Source organism: Ixodes scapularis, unplaced genomic scaffold (assembly GCF_016920785.2).
Source record: "Ixodes scapularis isolate PalLabHiFi unplaced genomic scaffold, ASM1692078v2 PGA_scaffold6__148_contigs__length_123643588, whole genome shotgun sequence".
In the NCBI taxonomy this organism is placed as follows: domain Eukaryota; kingdom Metazoa; phylum Arthropoda; class Arachnida; order Ixodida; family Ixodidae; genus Ixodes; species Ixodes scapularis.
Window position 1 is genome coordinate 99,361,888 of NW_024609881.1, and position 24,168 is coordinate 99,386,055.

At 44.8% G+C, this 24,168-nt stretch overlaps 1 protein-coding gene across 1 annotated transcript; it reads left to right on the forward strand.

Moving 5' to 3' along the window:
• Window positions 1–1,968: 1,968 nt before the first annotated feature.
• Window positions 1,969–23,029, forward strand: LOC8025899 (Golgi-associated plant pathogenesis-related protein 1-like). Its single transcript, XM_029967773.2, has 5 exons — window positions 1,969–2,029; window positions 3,087–3,115; window positions 3,539–3,628; window positions 19,263–19,392; window positions 22,797–23,029. The coding sequence occupies exons 1-5, from the start codon at window positions 1,969–1,971 to the stop codon at window positions 23,027–23,029; spliced, it is 543 nt and encodes a 180-aa protein (XP_029823633.2).
• Window positions 23,030–24,168: the final 1,139 nt, after the last annotated feature.

Here is a 24,168-nt window from a genome sequence, read left to right on the forward strand (position 1 = left end):
ATGCCTGCACTAATGCGCAAGAGGCACCGCGTGTTTCTCCTGAATAAAGAACAAAGAATGTCTCTCGTCTTCCATGCTATCTATACATGCGTGTTTCAATTGTTGTCGGATAGAAAACAAGGCACCTAACGATATATGGTGCCCGGAACCCATCTCCAACTAGTTGTTTAACGCGTAAAATATAGTAGTGCCTCGATTTCCGTCTTGTGACGTCATAGAATTGTCATGCTGTGGCCGCCGCGATCCTGGCGGCGTCACAGCAGCGATGGTGGTTGTGGCAGACACTGGTTGTGCTGCAGGTCGTTCCCCAGCTCGACAGCCCAGGGAAGCATTCGCTCTCAGAAGATTGAATGCTGCGATGACAGCGACGCTCGCGTTTGCACGTGCCTTTTGCCCGAAGTTCTACGACCAGCCAGTAGGGTAGGGCTATCTGACAGCATGGCACTCCAGATTTTGTGACGAGATTTTCTGCCACTTCGGAATCACTTATAATGCATGGATGGTTGGGACGCTAAACACACCAGTCAGAGACCGGATCCCTGAACCGTACTTACGCTCACAAATATAAGATGATAAGCGTATATGTTATTGAAATCCTGGAAAAACCATTGTAATTGTATTTTGAAACCCTGCAATATTTTTTTAACGGAACCCCTTAATTCGAGGAGTTTTTTCGTTCATCTCTCCTTACATTATCCCGCTAAATTTAGATGAGAAATTGGTGTGACGTAGCGTCTGGGTATCGCGTGACAGCTCGAATTTACACCGTGATCTTGCGTCACGTGGCGACTTCAGTAAACGTGACCACACCGGGGGAGTCAGGTCACGTGACGTGACGTCATGGTGTAAAGTTCTGTCGTCACGTGATACTATGACATCACTATGACATCAGTTTACTAGGTGTAATTTTTCTTGCTAACTTTAGCGGCGAAATTAAGGAGCAATATGAGCTTCACTCCCAAAAAACCAATATGTTTAACGTATTTTGAAAACATTTATACCATCACTCCTTAAACATTGAATTCCACGCATTGCAGGGCTTTGGAGATACAGATTTTTGGCAATGTATGCTTTACTTTCCTCTCGATTCTTCTAAATACTTAAACCAAATATATTTTTGGGCGAATTAATCTGAAGAGAGGTTTCATTAAGGTAGATGAGTCTACTCAAATATTTTTCTTATTCTTAACAAATTAATTTGTATTGTCGAAATCTCACCTGCCTTCCCTTAAAATGGCCCCCTTACTAAACTCGCGAACTATTGCTTTCTTTTTAAGACCTATGCCGCAAAACATCCAATGAAATTTGAATCAATGCAGATGTTTGGGCTAGTTGGTACTGGGAATTCGGCGTCATTACGGCGCTCCGTGTTGTCTAGTCTCCCTTTTGTCCTCGTCTTAAGCGCCATCATGATGTCAAATAAACTCTGAATTTCTTAAACAAAAGAGAAAAGTTTGGAATACAGGACTGTCAGCTAAAACAAAACTCTTGCAAACACACCTATTTCTTTTTTCTCGAAATGAAACTCCAAGAAGGCACAACCCCAGCAATACGATAAACGGGCAGTTTCCTCAAAATATCACTCTCAGACTTGCAGCACGTTCAGAGAAATTAAAATTCAACATTGCTTTTTGACTGGCAGAAAATTCGCACTTACACCTACCTTTGTGATCTGGCTTATATTAGGAAGGTCAAAATATAACACGAATTAAGATATAAAGACTCTTAAAAGAAAAATTCTTCGAGTGAAATGTTACATACAGGTCAACAAAGCTGAGGTAGGTAGGTGACCTATGTTGTGCGGAACATACATATGTTTCACACAAACAATGGGATATGCTTACACTGTGTCAACGTCGCGCATAACATGCGCTTCGCCGAAAAACAGCACTTCTAGCCTCTCTATATATAGACCCGGAATGTTTCTAAAGCAATCAAGTGCTTAACAGCTCACTGCAATAACACGATATGAATTTCTTTCGTCTGAAATCATTGCTCACCCTGTGTATCGTATTGAACATTGTCGCCGGCAAGTATTATTATCTGGGTTATGCGGCAGCCTCATAAAAGCATCTGTTAACATATAAATTTACAGAATAGTTGTTTAGTTGATAATACGACTCTATCTATCATAGTTACGCACTCGAGGGAGGTGTCTATGTTCTCTGTATTAAGTGCAGATTGCAGATTTAGAGACATTTGTACAGGCACAGTCGTGTAGAAGCTTCAGAGCCAGTATTTTATAATGATTCCCCTTCGCCGTAATTAGTACTTGCATATATATATGCTCTAAAATAACAGCACTATTATTCATAGGCGTAATTTTATAAAAGACACCTCTAGTTCAATTAGCAGCCACATGTGACCGATCAATTGTGTCGATATTTCAAGCTACCGCCAAGGTTCAAGAAGTTCGATTAGTGCAACTCTAACTTCTTCACACTAATAAATCTATGCAGGTGAAGAAAACCTGTGGTCCCGACCTACAATGCTATTACAAGCCTTTTTGGAAAAGTAGAGTCTCCCTCAATATAAAAGACCCATTCGTCTATGCAGCTGACGCGTCCGTGCTAAGCACGCTTTGACCAAACATGTGTTCTTTTAAAGAAAGGAAGAGAGAGAGCGAGTCTAGAATAAAGGTTGATTTATTTCAACATTTTAATGTACTCAAGCCTGTCCAAAGTTAATTCAGCAAAGCCGGCTCAAACTGCCTCGTTCAATGGGTCACTCATATGGTTGAAGGCCGTACTTGCCACCTCCCCCTCATCCCATTTGGGTGAGTTGGCTAGAAAATAGTGGCATGGCTAGACGACACGCGTTCTGACTGTTATCCTTTGCATAATCTAAGTGTGGATAGGTTCACTCTAAATTTTCCGTTTGTCTATGAGTTGTTGTCAGTGGCGCTTCAAGAAATGCGTCTGGTATTAATAAGGCTCAGTGACAATTACAGTTGAAATGAGCCTGACATTGGTAAAAGCGTTAATAATAGCTGTCAAATATATTTGCATTTTTCTTATAAATGCCAGATTTTATTCGACGTTACATTGATAATATTGACTATATTTATTTTGTATAAACTTCTCCAGGTCAATATCCCAACACTCCGAAAGAAAAGGTACGTGCACAGGTCGAAAACTTACACACACAGAAGCTTCCAGGATTACCTCTTAGGTGCAAATAATATGTTGTTGACATTATAATATTATAATCCAAAATTTTACGCCAGTTCTGGAGCTAAAATATACGAATAATTTTTATAGAATAATTTTATTTTGATTAGGGAAAATATACCCTATCCCACATTGGAGAAAAATGTTTTCATTAGCTTGAATTTCAAGCATATATTATATAGAATATTAACAACTACTAAGATATTATTCCATGTTACTTTTGTATTGAGCTACGGAGTTTAATCTTTCACTCTGATAAATACAGGTCTAGATCAAAACTAAATGTCATAGAAATTTACGAATTTCTAAATTTGCGGAACAAAATTTACCAAACCGTCAATTTTGTTTTTATTTCCTGTCTTTAGAAGGGTTTAACAAAGTTTCGAAAGCAATGTCTGAAAATCCACAACGACTACCGGAAGCTTCACAGAAGTCCAAAAATGGTTCTAAATGACAAGGTATGTTGCCCTATCAAATTTTCTTTTCTTTAAAGACCTTTACAAGGAAATGTGAAATTAAGAGCGCCGATTGCTTTTCGGTATTTCCTCAGACATAATAATGCAAGAAATGAAATGCATAGCCCTCGTGTAAATTTACCATAAGCTGGTCAGCTCATAGCGCTTATTTTATAAAGCTTGCGCACCTCGTCTATGAAATTACCATTCTAAAAGAGAGAACCTATTTCGTTCGAGATAGTCAAACTTTATCAATGTCAAAAGCGCACTAAGTGCTGCAGAAGCGAGAATGCACCTTTAGGCATTCTTCAAAGGACAGCAGTTAGTGGCAGCCCTCAGGAAATTTAATGGTCTTCCTTCAAGAAAACTACCACTGAAGCATACTTGTACGCAGTTCAACTACTCTACTCAAGTTACTGAAGTTTAACTACTTTCCTCAGTAGTTTAGTAACTTTCAATTACATCTTTATTGCGGTAATTAGTAGTCTACTTTATTTACTTTTTCTGAGTAACTTCTGCTTAAATTACAAATTACTTTTAGATTTGTATAAGACAAGTCTTGTATAAGAGAAGCCAACGCTGACTGTGGCCTCAGGCGTTTATGTAGCGCGATGCTCATGTAAGAATAATTCATTATGAGTTACTGACGGAACCCTTGCTTTACTTCGGACCCTACGTGCGATGTGCCCCCAAACTAGCTCTGCTAGGAATCGCACAGCGCTGCCACTGTCTTCTCACACGCTCGAACACATTTGGCTGTAGTCGCGGTGACTGTAGTCTAAACACCGCAGTGCCTGCTCGTTCGAACGACCATGCGTGCAGACGAACTTGCACGCCATATCGCTAGACCTTCGAAAGTTCGGGGGTCAGAAGAACGCAAATTTTAGTTACGGGGCGCTGACAAGACTCTTCGTAGATTAGCTACGGATAAGAAACAAACAAAACCGAAAGCGAAAAATAAATCTTTTAACAATAGAGCTCAAGAGGCCGCACGGAAACGTCGATGGTGTCACTATTCTACCGGTTCACGCAAGCATCGAGCTGCTGTCGCTGTGACGCACGTTATGCGGGAGCTTTAATGCACACAATTTTTTAAATTATAATTACAAAGTTAGGCATCAATTGCTATATGTTGCAGATCGCACATGCATGGTGTTTCCACATATAGTTCTCGGAGAATATGACCAAGCCAAAATTGCGGATCGCCTTGTATTCGTTGCTGCCGTGGGGCTCTAAAATAATTATGACAAAAAGCTAGGCAATTGTGTTGGTACGTGAAGCGTTCTTGCTTGAAACACGTTTAGCGATTCTTCGAGTTTTCAGACGCCAGGCGCCTACGTTCTCGGCGCTCTTCATTATAAAGTTTAACGCGTACCATGTGTACACTTCATAGATGTTCCTAAAATGACGCCATACACCATAATCGGGCTGATAAACGTGGCGATCTTCCAGAGCCTCTCATACTCGCAATCTTTTCTCCTTCAGTGCTCACGGGTGGTCAAGCTCCTCCTAGTCTACCTCACTCCTTCTCGCCTACCCCTCTGGCCATATGACCTCCTCGTGAACCAATAAATGTTGAAGTCTCAACCAATAAGTCTAAAACCTCGCGTTTCCGCTTTTATCCCGACTTCATAAAATGCAGAACACCTAGCCAAAGAGCGTTTCACGTAAATATTTACAAGACTATGAGGTCATTGAAACAGCCGATTAGGTGTTCGGGCAAAAAAATCAGAGAGCATTTACGCTACCCGTGGAGTGTTTCATAGCGACAGCGGCTCGGTACTCACGTAATTCTCTGTCATCGTAACGTCCCTGCCGTTTCTTTACCACCTCCTGAGAGCGATTTTGAGTGTTTCACGCCATTTGGGCTTCCTCGCTCGATTCCGCTCCCGTAACTCATCCTCACTCTATCTGAGATGATCCACCTCAGCGCTTACAGTATACAGCGGATTGCGCAACCTCCTGGAGAACAGGCTAACCAAACTCTTCGAACACATCAACGAGGTTTGGCGAAAGGAAACTATCTCACCTGAATGGAAGGAAGCCATCATCATCGCTATTGCTAAACCCGGCAAGCCGCCCACGACAGTCACTAATCTCCGTCCTAACTCCATACCGTCCTGCCTAGAAAATGTTATAAAAAATGGTCCTACATTGCCTCGTCTGGCACCCCCAAAATCACGTCCTACTTTCCCCCATGATGGTGGGTCTTCGCTCTCACGTTAGCACTCGGGACGTGGCACGCAGGATACAGGAAGTGTTTTACCTTTTCAAGCACGGCCGAGCTCCGCACTATAGTTGTGATCGACATTGAAAAGGCTTTCGGCAACGTGGATCAGGCTGCAATACTCGTCAACGAGGCTGAAACCCGACCGGGGATGCGTCTATTTGATCCATCAAAAATGTAAGCCGTTTAGAACTCCCTGTAACGCCGAATTAGAGCGCAGCTCTTGAGGAGGAGGGGGGAAGGGTACTGAGGGTCACGTGTTCTCGGAGGGGGAAGGGTCACGTGACCTCGGGGGTTCACGTGACTCCCAGAGAAATTTTTCCGCTAGATTTAGCGGGGACATTTTTCCGCTAGATTTAGTGGGGAAATTTTTCCGCTAGAATTAGCGGGTGAAATGTTTCCGCTAGATTTAGCGTGGAAATTTTTCCGCTAAATTTAGCGAGAAAATTTGCCCATAATGCACCGCGCGGTTACGCCGACGGTGACGCCGACGCCGACGACGACACCGCTAAAGCCGGAAAGAGGCGCCTAAAAGCTGCGTTCAAAAACTTTCTCACAAACAGCACCCTGCGCATTCAGGGCCCAAATGAAAATCCGTCCGACCCATATCTAGTTTAACCTTGAAATAAAGAACCTCCCTTCAAAATTGACAGCCATCCCTGGCCTCAACCGTACTCTTTACTATAGGACCACAAGTCTAGGGCAACAAAAATTTATTTTGTAGAGTGGCATCGACGTCATCAATTTCGACGCAGAAAGCATGAGTCTGACCCATTTTCCGAAGAAGTTCTAGCTTATCCTTGTCACGAACAACAACACCAAACGAGTTGACGTCTTCAGAGACCTCATCAAGCTTCACTTAAAGCTAGACAGTACCTCAGTAAACCCATATCAAGACCATCGGCTTTATCTTTCAGCAGGACGGTCGCATCACAATTTGGGTTACCACCGTCTTCAGCCAAATTGAACAGATCCACCACATGATAAGACGCATCACGCGACAACGCCAGGAACTACGTGAACATGAGCTGCGAAAAGTCATCGAAGCTATGGTACTCTCGTTTTATCCATGCGTACAATCATCAACTCCAAACCGCAACACAACGCAACAAGCTTCAGGCAGCCTTGCGGAAGTGCACCGGTACGGCACTCGGAGTCGCCCACACAAGCAGCAAATATTCTGATCGGACGCACCACCCTCTTCAATAACACTGAAGAATGAACAGCAGTTCACCACCGAGCTCAACTCCACAGATGCACAATCTCCAAACAAGCACCATTCTCAAACTCCTCGGTCTCCCCACGTGTCACCTGCCTTTAATCATTTCCGTCTGGACCACCGCCCTGGACAGTATATCCAGAATCAACGCCCGCCTCATTCACAAACACATGGACACCGAGAGGGACCAAAAACGTCGAGAGGGCAGGGTGTCATACCTGCCCATAACCCCCCCCCCCCCCCCCACACACACACACGCACACACGAGACCTATTACACGGACGCGAAAGTCCACTCCCCCCCCACTTCGTTACCGCCGTTGTAGGTCTCCACTTGACTTCCACACGTTTCCAGCCGGACGTCTCATCCTTAATCGCAGCGTAGGTTTAGGCTATTACAGAAGCTATCACTCTCCCCGAGCACACAACCTCTGCTATCGCCATGAGCACCAAGACCGAAAGAGCCCTCGGGAAATTCGAGTCGCAAGCGTTGAAGGCCCATATCCATATCCATATCCCACGCTCCGGCCCGCGTAAGGGCACTTCCGGGTCCCCCAACAACCTGGTCTGAACAATTCGACCCCAGTGAGCGCAGAGCCCAACAGCACAGAAAACGCAGGCGTCTCCGCCAAGAACAACGTACTTAAATGGTGCACTCTCCCTTCTCGCTCCAAGCTCCTCGTTAGGGCCGACACGACTTACGCACGACAAGCCCAGACCAACTCCCTAACCCGCGACCTCATTTACCACCACGTTCAAGGGCGCCTCAAACAACCCAAGCGACAAGTCTGTGGAGGCCACCCCTCCAACACCAACCCCCACTGAGAATGCACCGGGACCCCCAAACTCCTCTTCCTACCTACCTCCCAATCAACCTCTTCCCTCCAGCCATCCCCTACCCCTGGGCGAGCTGGGCCGCTCCCCTTCACGACCTCCAAGAGGCCCTCTGACCTCTACTAACTCAGCACATACGATAACCTCCCCCCTCGACCCCCGCCTGATGACCATGACTCGTACAATCCAAAGACTTCAGAAACCGTAAAGTCACACACCTCCGCAACATGGCGTGCGGGGTTGTGTGACCTCCGCCAACGTCCGCTTTTTTCCTTCACGCGGTAGCCTAGAGCATGTTTATCACGTGGGTGCGGACAGCATCTCACAGGCTCTGTTGGCTGTCAGTCAAGGCCACCGCTGCTGTTTTAGGCTGAGCCAAGCTGGGCCTCTCGAAACGGGAAAGGGAAGGATACGAATCCCAAGCGGCGAGCCTCTTCGCGCGAGCGGACCCCGAACGCTAAGACCGCTTAGCCCTTTCTCTCGTGGTGACAGCCGCCTTGAAAACGGTAGAACAGATGGTCGAGGCACACCTTTGGTAGGTCGCGCGCGGCGTCAAATCTGACGTGCACCGACGTCACAGAAAAGCAGAAGAGGCAAGGAGAAAAGCCGCGATTTTTGCGAGGTTCATGTCTAAACAGAAGGCGGAATGCGGGGCTTTAACTTTCACTCAATATGGCGGGGAGTGACGGTTCACGCGTTCTGAAGTATTCTGTTTCTACACCCCTTAACAGGGAGGACGAATTCGGCTCGGAATTGAGTTGCTACACACTAAACATTTTCACGCCCTTATTGGTGTAAATGGCATGGGTCACAACTCACCCCCTTATTGGTGTACAAAAACGCCCTAGAAAAATGGTGTTATGTCTCACTCCCTCAAAAACCGGTGTAATCCCTTACACCCTACACAGAAAGGAGTGATTCTGTTCTACACCTATTCATTAGGGTGTGATGGCAGCAGTACACCCTACCAAAAACGTGTACTGCAGCTAGAAGAGCATGGCGGGTAAACCCCGAGACTAGTGACAAAAAAATTGGGAAAACACAATACTGTCTCAAAATGTCTTGAGACGTGTTGTGTTGTCCCGATTTTTTGTCCTAGTCTTGGGTTTTTTTCACCATGATCCTTCACCAGCTCGCCTGCGCAGTAACTCTCACTTCATTCAGCTACAAGAAGTTATACTAAATATGTAACACAGCACTTCATCAAAAAGTATTTACGGAGAAATGATTGCTAACAAATTGAAACATGTGGAACACTTTATTTTTTGAATCGAGAAAAAAACGTGCATGGACCTCATCTTCTTCTTTCGCGAATTCGCGAGAAACCAATGTCAAACCTCAAATGCTGGCATTTGTGACCTAGTGTCAAGTTTTTGTGACAAAGCTACAAAACTCTTAGAGGCTTAAAATAAATGCACTCAAACTTTAAATAAGGCTTTCCTTCGCCTAAACCTACTTTAATGCTTTCTAGCTCTGCTGATGTAGGCAAAACTCGACAGGCTGGCAGAGACGGAACGACCGGGAGTGGATTGAGGCATAAGCAGCAGTTCATGCTTGTAAACAGTAAAATGGTCTATTAAGACGGAAGCAGGACTACTACCAGAAGCATGCTTGCAGAGTACTTACAAATAAAACACCGATCTCATGTAATCCGTGATAGTCGCATAATCCGGTTCGGGCACCACAGAAAAATTCGCAAACACAACGTCCAGGATGAAGGCGGTTGCTCACATTCAACGGAACTCTCGCCGTCGCCGATGAGCAGCTCTCTGTCGTGATAGATGCACAATCCGACTAGGGCAGCACAAAACTACGCAAACACAATGTCGAGGATGAAGGCGGTCGATCACAATCAGCGGAAGTCTCACGAGCGCCGACGAGCAGTTCTTTGTCGAAACGCGTCCAACAAACACAGCACAATAATTCCATGGACTCCGACGAAATTCACAAATATTACCAAACAATTTGTATGAACGTATTCCGGCCGTTCAAGACGAAAAACCACGGCTGCGACTGCAACGCACGAAAAACAGAAGAACACTGACGCCTGACGGAAGTTTTTTAGAAACTGGACCTACGTGGCCCCTACACTCACCGTAATTTGGAATACGGCAAAGACTTCGGCCCCAGTGAGCCCATCAGCGCGTCGGAGCGAGTCACGTGACATATTATAGTCCAAGCGTCCCTGTTCTACGGAGAACGGTCACGTGTTACACACCATCCCTCTGATTTGCTAGAAGCGGCCTTCGCACTCGCTCACAGCCACACGAAGACACAAAAGAAGGTGTGGAGGCTTATCAGAAGACGAGGTCAAAGAGAGGTGGACAAACAGCTAATCTCCCTCTGCGGCTTTGTATAAGCCACCTGGGCTCCCCAAGGAGGGTCGCAAAATGGGACACGTCAGGACTTGCTTCACGCAGTGGCGTGCGCGCTCTGATGCCGACCCCGAAATCACGAAATAAATAACACAAAACAAATTCGAACGCATGAAACAAGAGATGCAATTTCACCCGTACGAAAAAAGAAATAAAAAACGAAAAAAAAAGTGTCGGGAGGCTAGATATTTTGGTGTCAACTAAGGATCGCGTACTCTAGAAGGGGTGTCATAAATTCGGCACTTTCGATTGTCTTGCGGAATTGTTTCGTCAGAACTACACACAAAAATAAAATCTCAGTGAAGGTGCTATAAGTAGTGCGAGGGCCAGTCAGGTGAGTTTGTAATACACGAAATGAGGGCGCCACGGCCCATAGTTTGTTCAGTGGTTCAGCGCAGGAGGTCTTTCTCTGGTTAAAAGTAAGCAGATTCCGTTTTGCTTCATCTTGTTTTTCTTTTCTTTTTTAACGTCGGATTTTAGGCGGTTAAAAAATAGACATACCTCGCCGGCATAGGCCATTCATGCGGGAATCTTGACGCTCAACCAAAAACGGCATCGCCTACGGTATGTCAGGATGGCGTCGCCGCGACCCATCCTTTTTTTCACAGATATTGGCTGGACCAAAATGGTAACGGCGCAATTTTCCATATTTGATCCTATATCGGCGCAATGCTGTGTGCTGTTTGGGTTGTATATTGACACGTCTTCGTTCATCTTTTGCGAGTGGAGATGTCTTGTTTTTAAATCGAAGTTGAACTGATGAAACTGACGCACACGCGACACGTAATTTTCGGCTCGTGTCGGACGGTGAGTTCGATCGGAGTTGCAAAAACTATACTCCATCACTTCCTAACCATACGCGACTTCGTGTAGCGATTAATTATACTGGATGTTTATACCGCCGCACATCAGCAACAGTTTCAGCAAAGCAATAAGCATTAACGGATATGAAATCATGGGTGTATTAGACTGGCATCATCATAACGCCCCTTTCACACCGTGTTAATCCAGGGCGTATAATTCACCCATACACCCTTTTTACACGATTTCAGACGCCATCGCAATAAGCGAGGTCGTAAAAAGGGTGTGGAAGGGATGAAAAACATCAGCACACCCTTTTTACACCCACCGATATTCAAATATCGTGTAAATGAAGTGTAAGAAGGGTGTTTTTCCTAACTTACACCCTTTTTACACGATTATGGGTGTTATAATGTTTAGTGTGTAAAGAGGAAGCTGATTCTCTCTTTGTCTCTCTTTCTCTCTCTCTCTATCTCTGTTCTCGGCGCGTCGTAACTGATAGTAGCTAAAGTTGAAGCCTGGGCGAGTTGGTATGACATACTTAAAAGGTTGAAACAGCGCAAAAAACGACGCACACGTGAAATTTTGGAGGCTCTAGGAATAGAAAGATTGGGGGTCATGTGTGTCACCAGCCCTTCTGTTGCCTTATCAAGGAAGGAAATTCATTTTCTGGCCACTTGGTTAGCTTGGTTGTAGCGCGTGCCTTTGTTAGTCTTTTTAGAGGTGATACTTCGTTTTTCATGTTTTTGTTTTGGGTGTTTTTCAGGCTGATTTTATTCTTTTTGTTCTCCATTGTGTGTATATATTGCACCGTTGAGTCCAGTAAAGATTTAGTTGCGAGTCAGCGCTCTGTCCGTGTCCTTCTTTACCCTCTCCGTCGTTTTTTGCGCTGTTTTAACCTTTTAAGACTGATGGTACCGCCATTCGAATTAGTACTTCCCGGAAGTTTCTTACGGTGTGAAAGTTTGTCTGGTAGGATGGTTGTACGCATGCGCCGGCACAACGGGCGTTGACTCAATACCACACAGGGGACAAGGCCTGTGCATCGTTAGCAGATAAGGGAACCGCCCCATGCGGCAAACACTTTGAAGCTCGACGAGCCACGCTTTAATCGAAAACAGGTCCGGCTTGGGTCGCGCTCGTTGTGAGCGGCAGCACAATACGCTGACCAAGGATCTGACGCCGGCTGTACTGCACTTCGCGTATCCAATAGTGATAATATTAGAAGGGGGGGGGGGGGTAGGGGAGGTGAAGCGGGATTATGCCTTTTCTTCTAGGAGGTATAGCTACAGGGAACACGTTGTCGTTTTCGGGCATAACCGCCACTAAGAAGCATGTGAATGCCACGTGGTGCACGAAATTTCCGGGTGCCGGGTTTGTTTAGGTCACGCGCTCGATAATGCTATAGCGTGATCGCTTGCTTTTGTTTGCAGCGTGGTGATTCGTTCTTTGTATTGTTGCCGGTGGTAACACCTACGCGATTAAAAATAGGTGTAAGTTTCCATCTATATCTAAGAGAAGAAAACTGGGGAAGTCGATTTGAGATTCAAACAACGCAAAATGGTATGGTCGAGTGCGATGGTGTGCTCTAACCACTTAGCAGATGCTCTCACGACAAATCTTGTTGTCCTTTGTATGATGTTTGGCTTTTCTTTTCAAATGTCTCTGTTTGGTCCTCCATTCGAATTTTGTTGGCGGGATTCGGCCCCGACGATAATCTGATAATCCACCTTTCCTTTTACCCGCCACCTCAATTTCTTTCACCATGTCGTCTGTGTCACCTGTCGCGCTTCAAAGTTGAAAGGATAAACTGTACAAAGCGAAAAGGCGCCCATGTGCCTTGTCAACAAATCGGGTTACGAGGATCCCAAGTTCGAAAATGCATTGCTTCTTCTATGGTGCAGTAGCTGCGGCGCTGGGTTGTGCTCAAAAACAAATAATAATAGTTTATTCAGTGTGTTGCTTTACCCGCGTTAAAACGTGCACTGCTGGACGTTTCTACTCAGTAATGCGAGTGCTAATTGGGTTTTCTAGACGGCTTATGATCAACATATATTAACAAAATACTAGCCGTGATCCTGAAGTCTGTTCTGTTTTCTTAAGAGTAAATATAAATGAACCGGAAAATTTTGTTTATTACTCGAAGATCATATGTAAAAAAAATTATTCATCTCCTCTTTCCTTAAAGGGGCCCTGCAATCATATTTAAGCGTCTACCTTTTATGCGGTTTCCGCGTCTCTTGGGGTTCGGGCAAGCCAGCGGGCACGGAAAGAGTAGCTAAATATCAGTGCGCCATATTTTAACAGGACGACACGGAAACCTCCTCCACCGACGAGGGCGACCCGCGGTACCGAAAGCGCGCAAAATGTGACGTCTTTGGTCCTGGGCTTACTACTGGTCAGAGCCGCTAAAAACTTCTTTTTGGTCGAAATACAAAATATAAGTGGCGCGAACCGTTTCAATTATTTATAAAAGTAGTTTCTGTTCACTATTATAGATAAAAAAAGAAAGAAATGCAGTTTATAAAGTACGGAAACAAGAAATGACCCGTCAACATACCCGCCGCCAAGCGGTGGAAAAGGCGGCGCATACTAGAAAGGAGTAGTGGGATAAGGCGCCGACACGGAAAAATCCCGGATGTACGCGGTGGCGCTGCAGTCGTATCGACAGGAGGATCCGACCGGCTCCGAGCGTTCCGAAGGCCTTCGGCGAGAGGCTTTGTTTTGCGGTTTGGCCGTTTCGCGGTATGGCAGCGCGAAGTGGCTCCCATTCTGAACTGATCTTTACCCCGTGTTTGCTGTCGTTCGTGGCCAATGAAGTGTCATGCCGAATTAGTGTTTAATTACGCAGCAAATGCAATTAAAGCCGCTTTGGCTGCCCGCTGCATACAGCCTATCCAGAACATGCTTTAGTGGCGCCCTCTCGCGCCGTTGACACGGAGTGCGGCGGCCGTGAGCGCTCGATGAGCTCACTATTCCTCCTCTAGTTCACGGCCACTCAAGCCAGGACCTACGACGTCATGAAGGGGGTTATTTTTTGCTTGTTTTTGTAATTCTAAATTGCCTATAACTTTTAAAATAAAGCGAATTTCGCGAAAAGAAAAGTTTCACTAAGTTACTACGTTCAGTGCGCTCAGGTTCGGTGTAAATTAAAAAAAACAGTAAAAAGCCCTTGCAGGGCCCCTTTAAAGGAGCTGTGCAACAATTTCAGGGCTTTGCTTAAATAATTGTGGAAGTTGGTGCCTGACACTTCTGCAGTGAACTACAGAAAACAGATTTTGCCTAAATACCCTACATTTTATTAAAAAAAATGAAAAAAAAAGATCCAGGCTTTTATTGCCTGTCAACTTGTACATCGTCTTCCGGGTCACGTGCGCAGTGACGTTACTTGAGTAGGCGCGGGGTTCCGGAAAAGCTCTCTCTTTAGAGCCATCAGTGAGCAGCCAGAACTCATCCGCTCGCGACCGCGTGACCACGTGCTGGCGGGCGCCCCGCGAAATATACAATGAGAGGAGTAAAGTCTCATTCGGGTCCGGCCATACCCGTCCTTGCCCGTCCGGCGCTGTCTCCCTCCCCCTCCGGCTTCTGTCGGCTATTCGCGGTTTTGTGGACCTAGGAGAGATGGCGCCACTAAAACTCCGTATAATAAAAGTTTTGTCGATGATACCAGGGTTTTGACACATTTATGTTGGAACGACAAGATTTATAGAAAAGTTACCTTTTATCGAGCAGGTATTCGCACAACTTGCAATCTTTTTTACAACCACCCAAGTGACGTCACGCCGCTTGTTTCTCATGGTCGCCGCTCGTGACTGCAGGTCAGAAAATATTCTAAGTTTTGCCTCGCTATTACGCGGCGGAATCGCAACATTTCGATGAAAGGAGGTGTGTTTTCTGCCATTTGTAACAAGGTGAACAATATCAAAAGCAGAAGACGCCAATTCTTTGAACGTTAAAATCGTTGCACAGCTCCTTTAACTATATTGCCATACAGTCGCGAGAGGTGTCGGTATATACTTATTGGAGTTCAAAACAACCCGAACTGTACAGTGTTTTCTCATCACACCTTCCTTGAAACCCAGTGGGTGTGTCTAAAGCTGTGTCTTCGGAGGCTATTAATTGGTGCATGCTACCGGCAGCCGAAACCTAATCCAAGTGATCTTCTTTTTATTTCATATAAAGTTGTTTGCCACATTGAACAAAGACTTAACCAAACGATGATCTCATATAGGCAGGTGATTTTAGTTTTTCCGGGATCAATCCGATGACTCTTGAACCACCTTCAAGTGTACAAATTCTGGTCATTGCAATGATTTTCTTGCCTTGGCAGAGTGTTTCGGATTGCACTAACTTCTAAATTCTTCTACCCGCAGTGACGTGGCTCTATATATATATTTTGTTAATAATCGGGGCTATATAAGCGCCATTAATATTCTTGACTTTTTTAGCGATCATGCAACTCTGCCGGTTTTTCAGGGTTCCTATTATGTTCACATCACCGTCAAAATTATCCAGATTATGCCCAAGGGTGAATACTGAAATACACAAGGGTGAAGCATGTACAAAACGAAAGCATCTAAACACATATGCTTATTGCGAATCAGCTGTAGTTTACGAGATGCTAACGACGTACCGGATAGCATATATCGGGAAGACGGGAAAAATACGCAACCAGGGAGCCAGGGAGCATCGCCTCTATGTGGTACGGTCTCCTTCGGGAAAGTTGGCCGTTTATTGAGTCAGCTACCCATCCTCTCCCGTACCCGATGAAACGCAAATTTTGGAAACTTGTAAACAAAAAGAGAAAGAAAAATCTTTGATGCTGTTAGAATCAGGGTGAAGGGCGATGAGGCAGGTATCTGCTGATCGTCAGTCCTTCTATCATGTACAGAATTTGAATTCATCTCGCGAGACGTTTGATTGTGAGCGAATGGTTCGCTTGGGAGTGTATATATATTCGTCTTTTCTGAATGAAAAATTCAGTTGACAGTAGCGCATCGTATCATCGAATTCTTCCTGTTGTCCTTGTTTTTTGGCGCTTTTCGAATCTAAGTTTATCTCACGAAAGGAAACCAGGACAACAATGGTACCGTTGACTGTTCTCCAACAAACTCAGACAATGAATTTTTCTGAAATCATCAAAGCAAGATTGAAAAAGATATGTAAATTTGAAACATTAAGCCAGCGTTAAAATAGCATCTTTACCGCGCTTTCACCCGTAACAAAAATGAATAAATAATAAGAACACTTAAGCTAGCAGAATTGATGCCTGATATTAGAAACTGCCAAAAGCAATAATCACAATCGCCCTACACCAACGCAAACGAAAAGTGTAATAAAACAAAATTAAACAATATGAAAAGCTACCATCGAGACAGCGAGGCTGAGCGAAGACCGATTTAGCTATGAGAAGTGGCATCGGATTCGAGGGAGCCCTCATTTTGGGTTGTGCCGGGCTTCCGCCCGATGGCGACACCGAATCTTGTCGTCGCGAACAGACAAAAGCGACTGCTCTCGCCGTGTTCTCCCCACTGCGACGTGGGCTGCGCGTTCGCTAATCGAAGCTGCTGCAACGTTTGTGGCAATTTTTTGTTCTGTGTCGTTTTTTTTTTCGTTTTTTTTTTTTTTTTTTTTTTTTTTTTACTTTTTATGTCTGACTATTGGCCCTCACTACCGAAGTCCGAGCAGCAGTGATACGCCAAGAAACTGCGCCTTGGCTGGATCGCCTTCGAGGACGTCTACGCCATGAGCACGGATCACTGGCGCTCCCACGCCAAATCCGCCATGTTGCTGCCGCCAACCTCAATGGCGCACGTTGTAGTTTGCCTGGTCTTTTTCCCGAACTTATTCACGGCCGACGCGGCGCAAGCGTACACGTTTCTCGAGGCATACAACTACTTTGAGCATGGTAAAAACGAATTGAGCGCTATGTGTACGAATGTATCGGGAGTCGTTCGTGTCGGAAGTTTAACTGCACTTTTTTACGGCACAAGCTTGGTACGAGACAGCAAGCTGGACGCCTTAAGGCGCCGCGTTGTGCGTCGTCCGAGATCAGGTGAGGCCGTCGCAGCGGGCAGCTGCTACACCTTACGATGCCTAGAAGTAGCGACCAACCGAGAGCTTTTGGGCGGCAATTTGTGTGCAAACATCGTAGGAGCGAAGTCCGGGTGGTCTTTATCAGATGACGTCCCTACGCAGAGAAGTGCATCAGCGCTGGGAACAACGATTGCAGTTGAAGCTACGCACTTACCTTCACTAAAGGCTTACCACACGAGTGGTCATCCATGCGAGGCGAACTTTTTTCTCGATCCACGGAGGTTATTCATTAATTGCGCTGTCGGCGTGCACCTGGAACTTGTGGAAGCTTACTCCACTACTTTTGCAGTTCCTTTTGACACAACCAAAAGCCGCGGAGCTTTGCGGCCGGTCGAAATGCTGCGTCGCACGTGCAAACTGCTCGCTGTTGTAGCCGCACCTCGCCCGCCTGGTCGATCAGGAGCAATCGCAGTGTATACGTATAGACCTTTGCATCGCTTATTATCCGGGCGAAAAATGCTGAGTCACTGAGCTATGGACGCATGCTCAGCGTCTGATGCCCCGCAAAACAGAGCTACAGCGCATGTTCAGAAGGCGTTCCACAGCCCAGCAGATAAAGATGGCAGCGCAGAAGGCGATTTTTGCGAAAGTCTAAAGACCAACACTCGGCTCCGGCTTCTCCCAGCTGCGGTGGCGCTGTAGTCGGCAAGGCACACGTGCGGACACTTGTGAATGTGTGGAATTTGTTTCTGTGCACAAGCAGCACTCACACGTGTTGGCAAACGCGGGTTTGTTTGTCCACAGCGTGTTAACGTGTAGTCACTCTCATGGTTAGGTTGGTGGGGAGTCTCCCTCGAACGCCCAGCCTTCAGCGCGCGCTCATTGGACTTCGCTGTGCTTAAGCTTCGAGTGGACGCTCGAGGTTCACAAGACAAAGAAGGATCAAATAAAATAGGGATAAAGTAAATGCATCCCCCCTTCAATTCACTACAATGTGTTACTTCGACAATGAAAGGAAAGTTTGTTTTTTGTAGCTCACTTTGGGGGGGGGGGGGGGGGGGGTGGAGCGGTTGACTGTAGCAGAAACGATTGCTGTCATTCAGAGTTCGCTGGTTTGAATGCGACTCGAAAGACAAAATTTTTGTTTTCTTATAAGTTCAGCGGCGGGTGCGCAACTTGAAGCCTCAGGTGCTGTGGCTGGAAGCGATGAAATGATTGATGACGCTCTCGGGGTGGGGGTTTTCGCGAAGGACATGCATCCAGTTTAACCGGAAGTTTCTCTCTAACAGCTCTTACTATAAAATAGGAGACGGACAACTGTACCTACTGTTTTTTTTTTTTTTAATCAGCATTTGTTGACAACAGTCACTTTTCTAGTATTTCCGCCCACATCACAAAACCACGTTTATTTTAAACTTCTGCGGAGAAGGGGCAAGTTGTTCTTATTTTTTTTGTGAGCTGTATTTTTGTTGTTGATAAAACCTGTTCACACAAACAACGCAGCTATCTCAGTGCTATACACACCGCTGTGAATCGGCGCTATTTCAGCAGCTTGTTGTATGTCACTGGGCCTTTTCCAGTTTGTGCTTATAATGCGCCACACAGGCGCAAAGCAAGTGCTAATATCGCGCATACTTAACGCTATCTCAGCGCTGCGCTTCCTTTGTGAACAGGTATTTGTGGTAACATATTAGATCTTGCGGCTAGCGCCAATATATTGGCAAAGTACCAAACTAAGGCTACCACGTCGAGCGATTTTTTTTGTCGTTGCTTGCTTTGCGTTTTGTTTTGAAGCATGAGAAAAGTTAATAGGCAAGGAAAACTTGCGTACGTGGTTCTTTCTTTCTTGCCGATATATTTTATATTTTCTTCCTCCCTCATTGACACATGAAAATCCTATTAGTGGAACTTAGTCTACTGAAAATAGTTCGCCTCTAGATAGCATTTTGTTTTTATAGTTAGTTGTTTGGTTTCATTTTAAGTAAAATATATATCTCTATACTGTCTCAGATCCAGCCCATATTTCGGCAGTAATGAGCAACTTAGTGCACTAAATCCTCCGCTTCTATCATATGGTACGCTTGGGGATATCATTGCTTAGGATATTTTTTGCTCATCATGATCTATGATTCTGTCTCCCTCACAGATAAACTTGTGGGCTCAAGACTGGGCAGAACAAAACGCTGCTCAGGACAGTATGCAACACCGATCGAACAATCCTTATGGCGAAAATCTTTACTACTTTGGGCCATCGCCAGCTCCCAAAGGACCAAACCGTTAGTGAGCCTTATATATTAAATTAAACTTTTAGCACGTTTAAGCAAAACATAAAATGTAGAAATAGCACCCGACAATTGCAGCAACTCAAATTTTTAACCAGGATGCCGAATTTCAGCGTTAACGACCCTGGACTTATTCCGTCGTCAGAATTCATAATATTTACACCTACGTTATGTTACGTTTATAGAATTTTACTCAACGAAACCTATGCAAAATTTTACTCCAGAGGCTCTTGAGAAGGGTTCATTTTACTTAGTGATCCATCTAGGAGTTCACGCGTGTTTTGTGTTATATGATTAGGACAAAGACGGAACGCTTGTAACGTAAAACACATAAGATGTTTGCAAAACTGAGACAGCTGGAAACAATTATATAAGAACGGGAAAAGTGCAAGCAAAAGGTTAGGGTAAAAAAGAAGAGGGAGAGAAAGAGCAGGAGACGAAGAGCGCGAGAGAACATCAGAGCTCAGATCTTTGGTTGGAATTATTAGGGGGTAGACGGCAAGCTAGCTCATTTGTCTGTAGTCACTCGTCGAACGGCTCGAACACGTTCGAAACCGTTCGACGAGTGACGAGAGATAATGATATTTAGCTTTTCATGTGCCCACTAATCTATCCAGTTAGAGCTCTGCGTTCTGGCGTCCCAGCGCACTTCCATCTCCGCCTCTCCCTCAATTTCTACTTATAGATGACAAACGGAGGAGCAAACGGTGTAAGCAACAGATCATGGGGAAGGCGCGAAGCTCAGGGATTCTGCAGAAATCAGTAAGAAAAATACCTAAGTAATGGGAACCATTACTTCCGTGATGCTTCTCGGCTATCCTGCCGTAAAACGGCGATTTATCACATAAAGGACAAAAATCGTACTACGAGATGCAAGTTTATAAATACGTTACTTGGTTTATTGACTTAAAAGCGTGTATATTCGGCAGTTGACTGCCCACCAGCTTAGTTAAGAGGTTTGGTTTTTCTTTTAGGGAATGAGCGAACACCGTTATAAAATATAATGTTTCTCGTAAGACGAATTGTAGTCCACAAACAAATACTTAACAAAGAAGAAAAAAGAAACAGAAAACAATACCACATAACCTACTCTAGTTCTGAGATTACTCAGTTTTTGAATAGCTTAAGGGTGGACACTACCCAGAAAAAAAAAAAAAAACTGCAAAAAACGATGAGTTTGAAAAATTACATATCTATATCCACCAACACGTAGAGAGTATTTTTGAAAAATTTTCACTAGTTTACACTGCATAGTTAATTTTTTATAAATTATTCTCTGTCCACCGAAGGTAAAGGAAACGTAGGGTTTGGAGCACTTAGAACACAATTTTCTCCGTTCCACATTTTGGTATAAAGTCCATTTTAGTCAGCCAATCGTTTGATAATGGCAATACAGGGAAGGCTCGTTCTTCACTTTTCCTGACTAAACTTTAATCAGGAATGCGGCTATGGAATGTTTTTGTCACTTTACAGATGTCTTTTATAAAAAAAAATGTTGACATTTTGTCAAAGACACAGAAGACCAAGAGGTTGACCAATTTCGCAGAAGAGAAAATAGACAGAAATTAATGACTTTTTACAAAAACCTTTCCATAGACGCACCTCCTAGGCATTCTGCTACATATCTAGCGAATAAAAATCTTGAATATCGTGATAGTTTTCCGACGATAGATTAACTAAACAATATAGGCGTATTGCTGATAAAAGCTGCCCTAATTTCCTTCCCACTTAACCGACAGCCATGCAATTTTGTTATGCACCCTCTAGCGTGACCACCAGCCTGCCCTGTAAAGTTCATTAATGTTAAGTCAAGGGTTCAAAAGTTGACCCTCCTAGGGGGTGTGTCCCCTTAAAGACAGAAACATGTCAATTGAAGGTGATGAAACACGATTATACGAGACTTCCATATGGGTGACATGCGAGAGCAGAGGTGTTGACTTTGCTGTGTATAGTCGATGTTAACCAACTCAGTCTAACTATCGGGTGTCTGAAATATCGGCCAGGCTCTTGAAATCGACCGCAAAATTCGGTTCTTTAACCTAGAGCGCTACAATTTTGTGCCTCATTCCCCATAGGTGGTGCAGTTTTTCTATCAATTTGCAGAAACCGAACTTATCGGAGGGAAAAGTAAAGACAGAAAAAAGCTTAAATCCAATGGAAACCCAGCGAGGCCACCGGTCTTTAATCAATAGTGCGCCCTGGGAGTTCGGGGATCTCAGACAGCTCCGGCACTTTCGGCGGTGGCGACGCAGCGCGACGGCTCACAGGTCTACCACGTGACTAGCGGCGCCTTGCGCAGGCGCGAACTAAATTCGTTCCGCGCCAAATATATATATCTAATTTTTTTATACGAAAGCGTTAACTGTCTAATAGACCGAGCTGACGTCATCAGCCTGAAGCGCGAAAACGGCAGATAGTTTCCATCGGTTCCATTGGATGACGTGCGACGACGGGGCTCCCATTGGCCGCTGCGCTCGTCAAGTTCCACGACCGCTCACCCCATGGCGCTGCGTATCCATCAATCAGCGCGCCGTTGCTCCCCTGGGCATGGTGACCTTGGACGCTTCATGCCCAGGGGAGCACACGCGCTGACCGGCGACGAGAAGTACGCAGCAGACGACAAAGGGAGCGGACGAGCGGCCTGTATGCTTTCGCATTCATAACTCATAAGGCATGCTTAAATGTACCTCGATCTTTCTTCTTTTTTTTCCCCGTTCTAAAATCATTTTATAACATGTTTTTTCCCCTTCGGGCTGCTTAAAAAAATTTCATGCATATGTCTTCTAAATATTTTTAAGAAAAACAAAATTTTCCGTTTCATGGTCCTAATTATTAGATGTAAAAATTGTATAAAATTTAAAATATAAATATTTACGAAATATGCCTCGCGATTCACTTCTACAATCAAAATACAAATTCTAGTAAGATATTATTAATCTGTTGAAGATAGATGGAAATTCCAACAACATATTAGGAAAACAAAACTAACGTTATCTGAACTAAGCGTTATTTGTGGGATTCCATACGCACAATGTATCAGGAAAAATGACTAAAGTTGTTGCATTCTAGATTACATACGTAAATGTCGCTTTAGTAAATATTGTTATTAGACCTCCGATTTCTCTTCAAATTTTTTACTAAATTTAGTTTCAAATCGCAATAACCTGTCCAAATAATAACTACGGGATGTCGTCGATACAATGCATTTCAGCGGTAATGCAATAATCTTCCAAGTTTCCCTGCGTGAGGAACAAAATCACCACGTAGTACGCAATAATTCAAAGCTTTTTGATCAGCAAGAAACATATCTTGAAAATCACATGCCACTTAAAAATACAAATCATGCTGGCTTTGCCCACGTTTAAGTCCTAAGGATTGTGTCATTATTTTCTTTTTAGCAAAAGATGTGGTCAAAGCCTGGTACGACGAGATCAAGGACTACAACTTCAATAATGGGGGGTTCAGTGGCGCAACTGGCCATTTCACTCAAGTAGTGTGGAAAAATTCCACAAAGCTGGGCTGCGGCTGGGCACGTTCCTATCGCAATAACATCTACGTCGTGTGCAACTACAGTCCACCAGGAAATTATATGGACAAATTCAAGGAAAACGTTCTCAGACCAAAAAAATAAATTGACAATAAAGATATTACTGGTGTGAATTTCACCATACAAATTTAAATGAACGAAAATTTATTTAAATATACCGCTAGAAATAAGCAAAACAAACTTGTCATTTCTTTAGAGTGAACACTGTACTAAATACAGTACGATTCAGAAGAGGTTGCTTCCGGAAACAGTTTATTGCCTTCCATGCAAAGATGAAGCCCCAATATATTACTAACTAGATATTCTCTAGCACAATGTTTTTATAAATAAAGTTTATAACGTTTTCGTTTTTTTTCTAAGCTTTCATCAGTTTTTTGTTCTTTTTTATTCTACTGTATGTTGCAAGCAAAAAAAAATAATCACAACAGGGATTCACGCTCGGAAATAACTGTAGAAAATAGCCTATTGCATGACTGAAATTCGCATACACACTTGTCACAGTACATCGAATGAAGAATCCTTGCCTGTCGTCGCTCAACCACTATTCAGTCTCTTGTGCTCCATTCTTGCAAATGTGCATGAGCTTGTCGAAAGACCCCCGCAAGGGGCACCGGTGAAAGTAGGTGTTGGGAGAGTGGCCTCTCCACGGACCCCGAGGCCCGGGGGGGAAGGAAGGGGGGGGGGGGCTCCTGCACCTCAGGTGCTAGGTGCTTGGTGAGTAGCGTCACCATGGACGCCAGCCACGTGGGCCACCATAACCGCACGCAGGGGGCACATACTTTAGTAGGTGCTTGGTGAGTGGCGTCACTACTAGCCCCAAGCCATGTGGGTTCGCCCACCCACGACTGGCTGTGCGTGGCGTACCCGTGTTCGGGGAAAAGGTGATCTTTGCAGTTGAACTAAGCCCGGGGTATGTTTGGACCCTTCGGGGCCCCCTGGGCAAGGCAATACACCGCTTCGGCCCCTGCTTCTTGTAGACGGGTGTTCTGGCTTGGCCCGACCAGGATGATTCAGTCAGTCGCCTCTTCTACCCTCTTCTTCCTTGTTTCACTTTTCCTCCCACATCTTTCTCTTTTCATCTACACTCTCTTCCTTCCCTTTTCGCCTTCTTAGGCGGCAAGGGCCAACCTTGAGTGGAAACAGGTCCTGTTCCTGCAACCACACTAGGGTATAGTGCCCGGGCAGCGCTTATAGTGTAATTTTGTTAGCCAAGCCTTTCTTGC

Coding starts and splice junctions, on each gene's coding strand:
- LOC8025899 (XM_029967773.2), top strand. CDS start 1,969: ATGAATTTCTTTCGTCTGAAATCATTGCTCACCCTGTGTATCGTATTG. Junction 2,030..3,086: donor CGTATTGAACATTGTCGCCG/GCAAGTATTATT, acceptor AAACTTCTCCAG/GTCAATATCCCAACACTCCG. Junction 19,393..22,796: donor AGCTCCCAAAGGACCAAACC/GTTAGTGAGCCT, acceptor TTTTCTTTTTAG/CAAAAGATGTGGTCAAAGCC.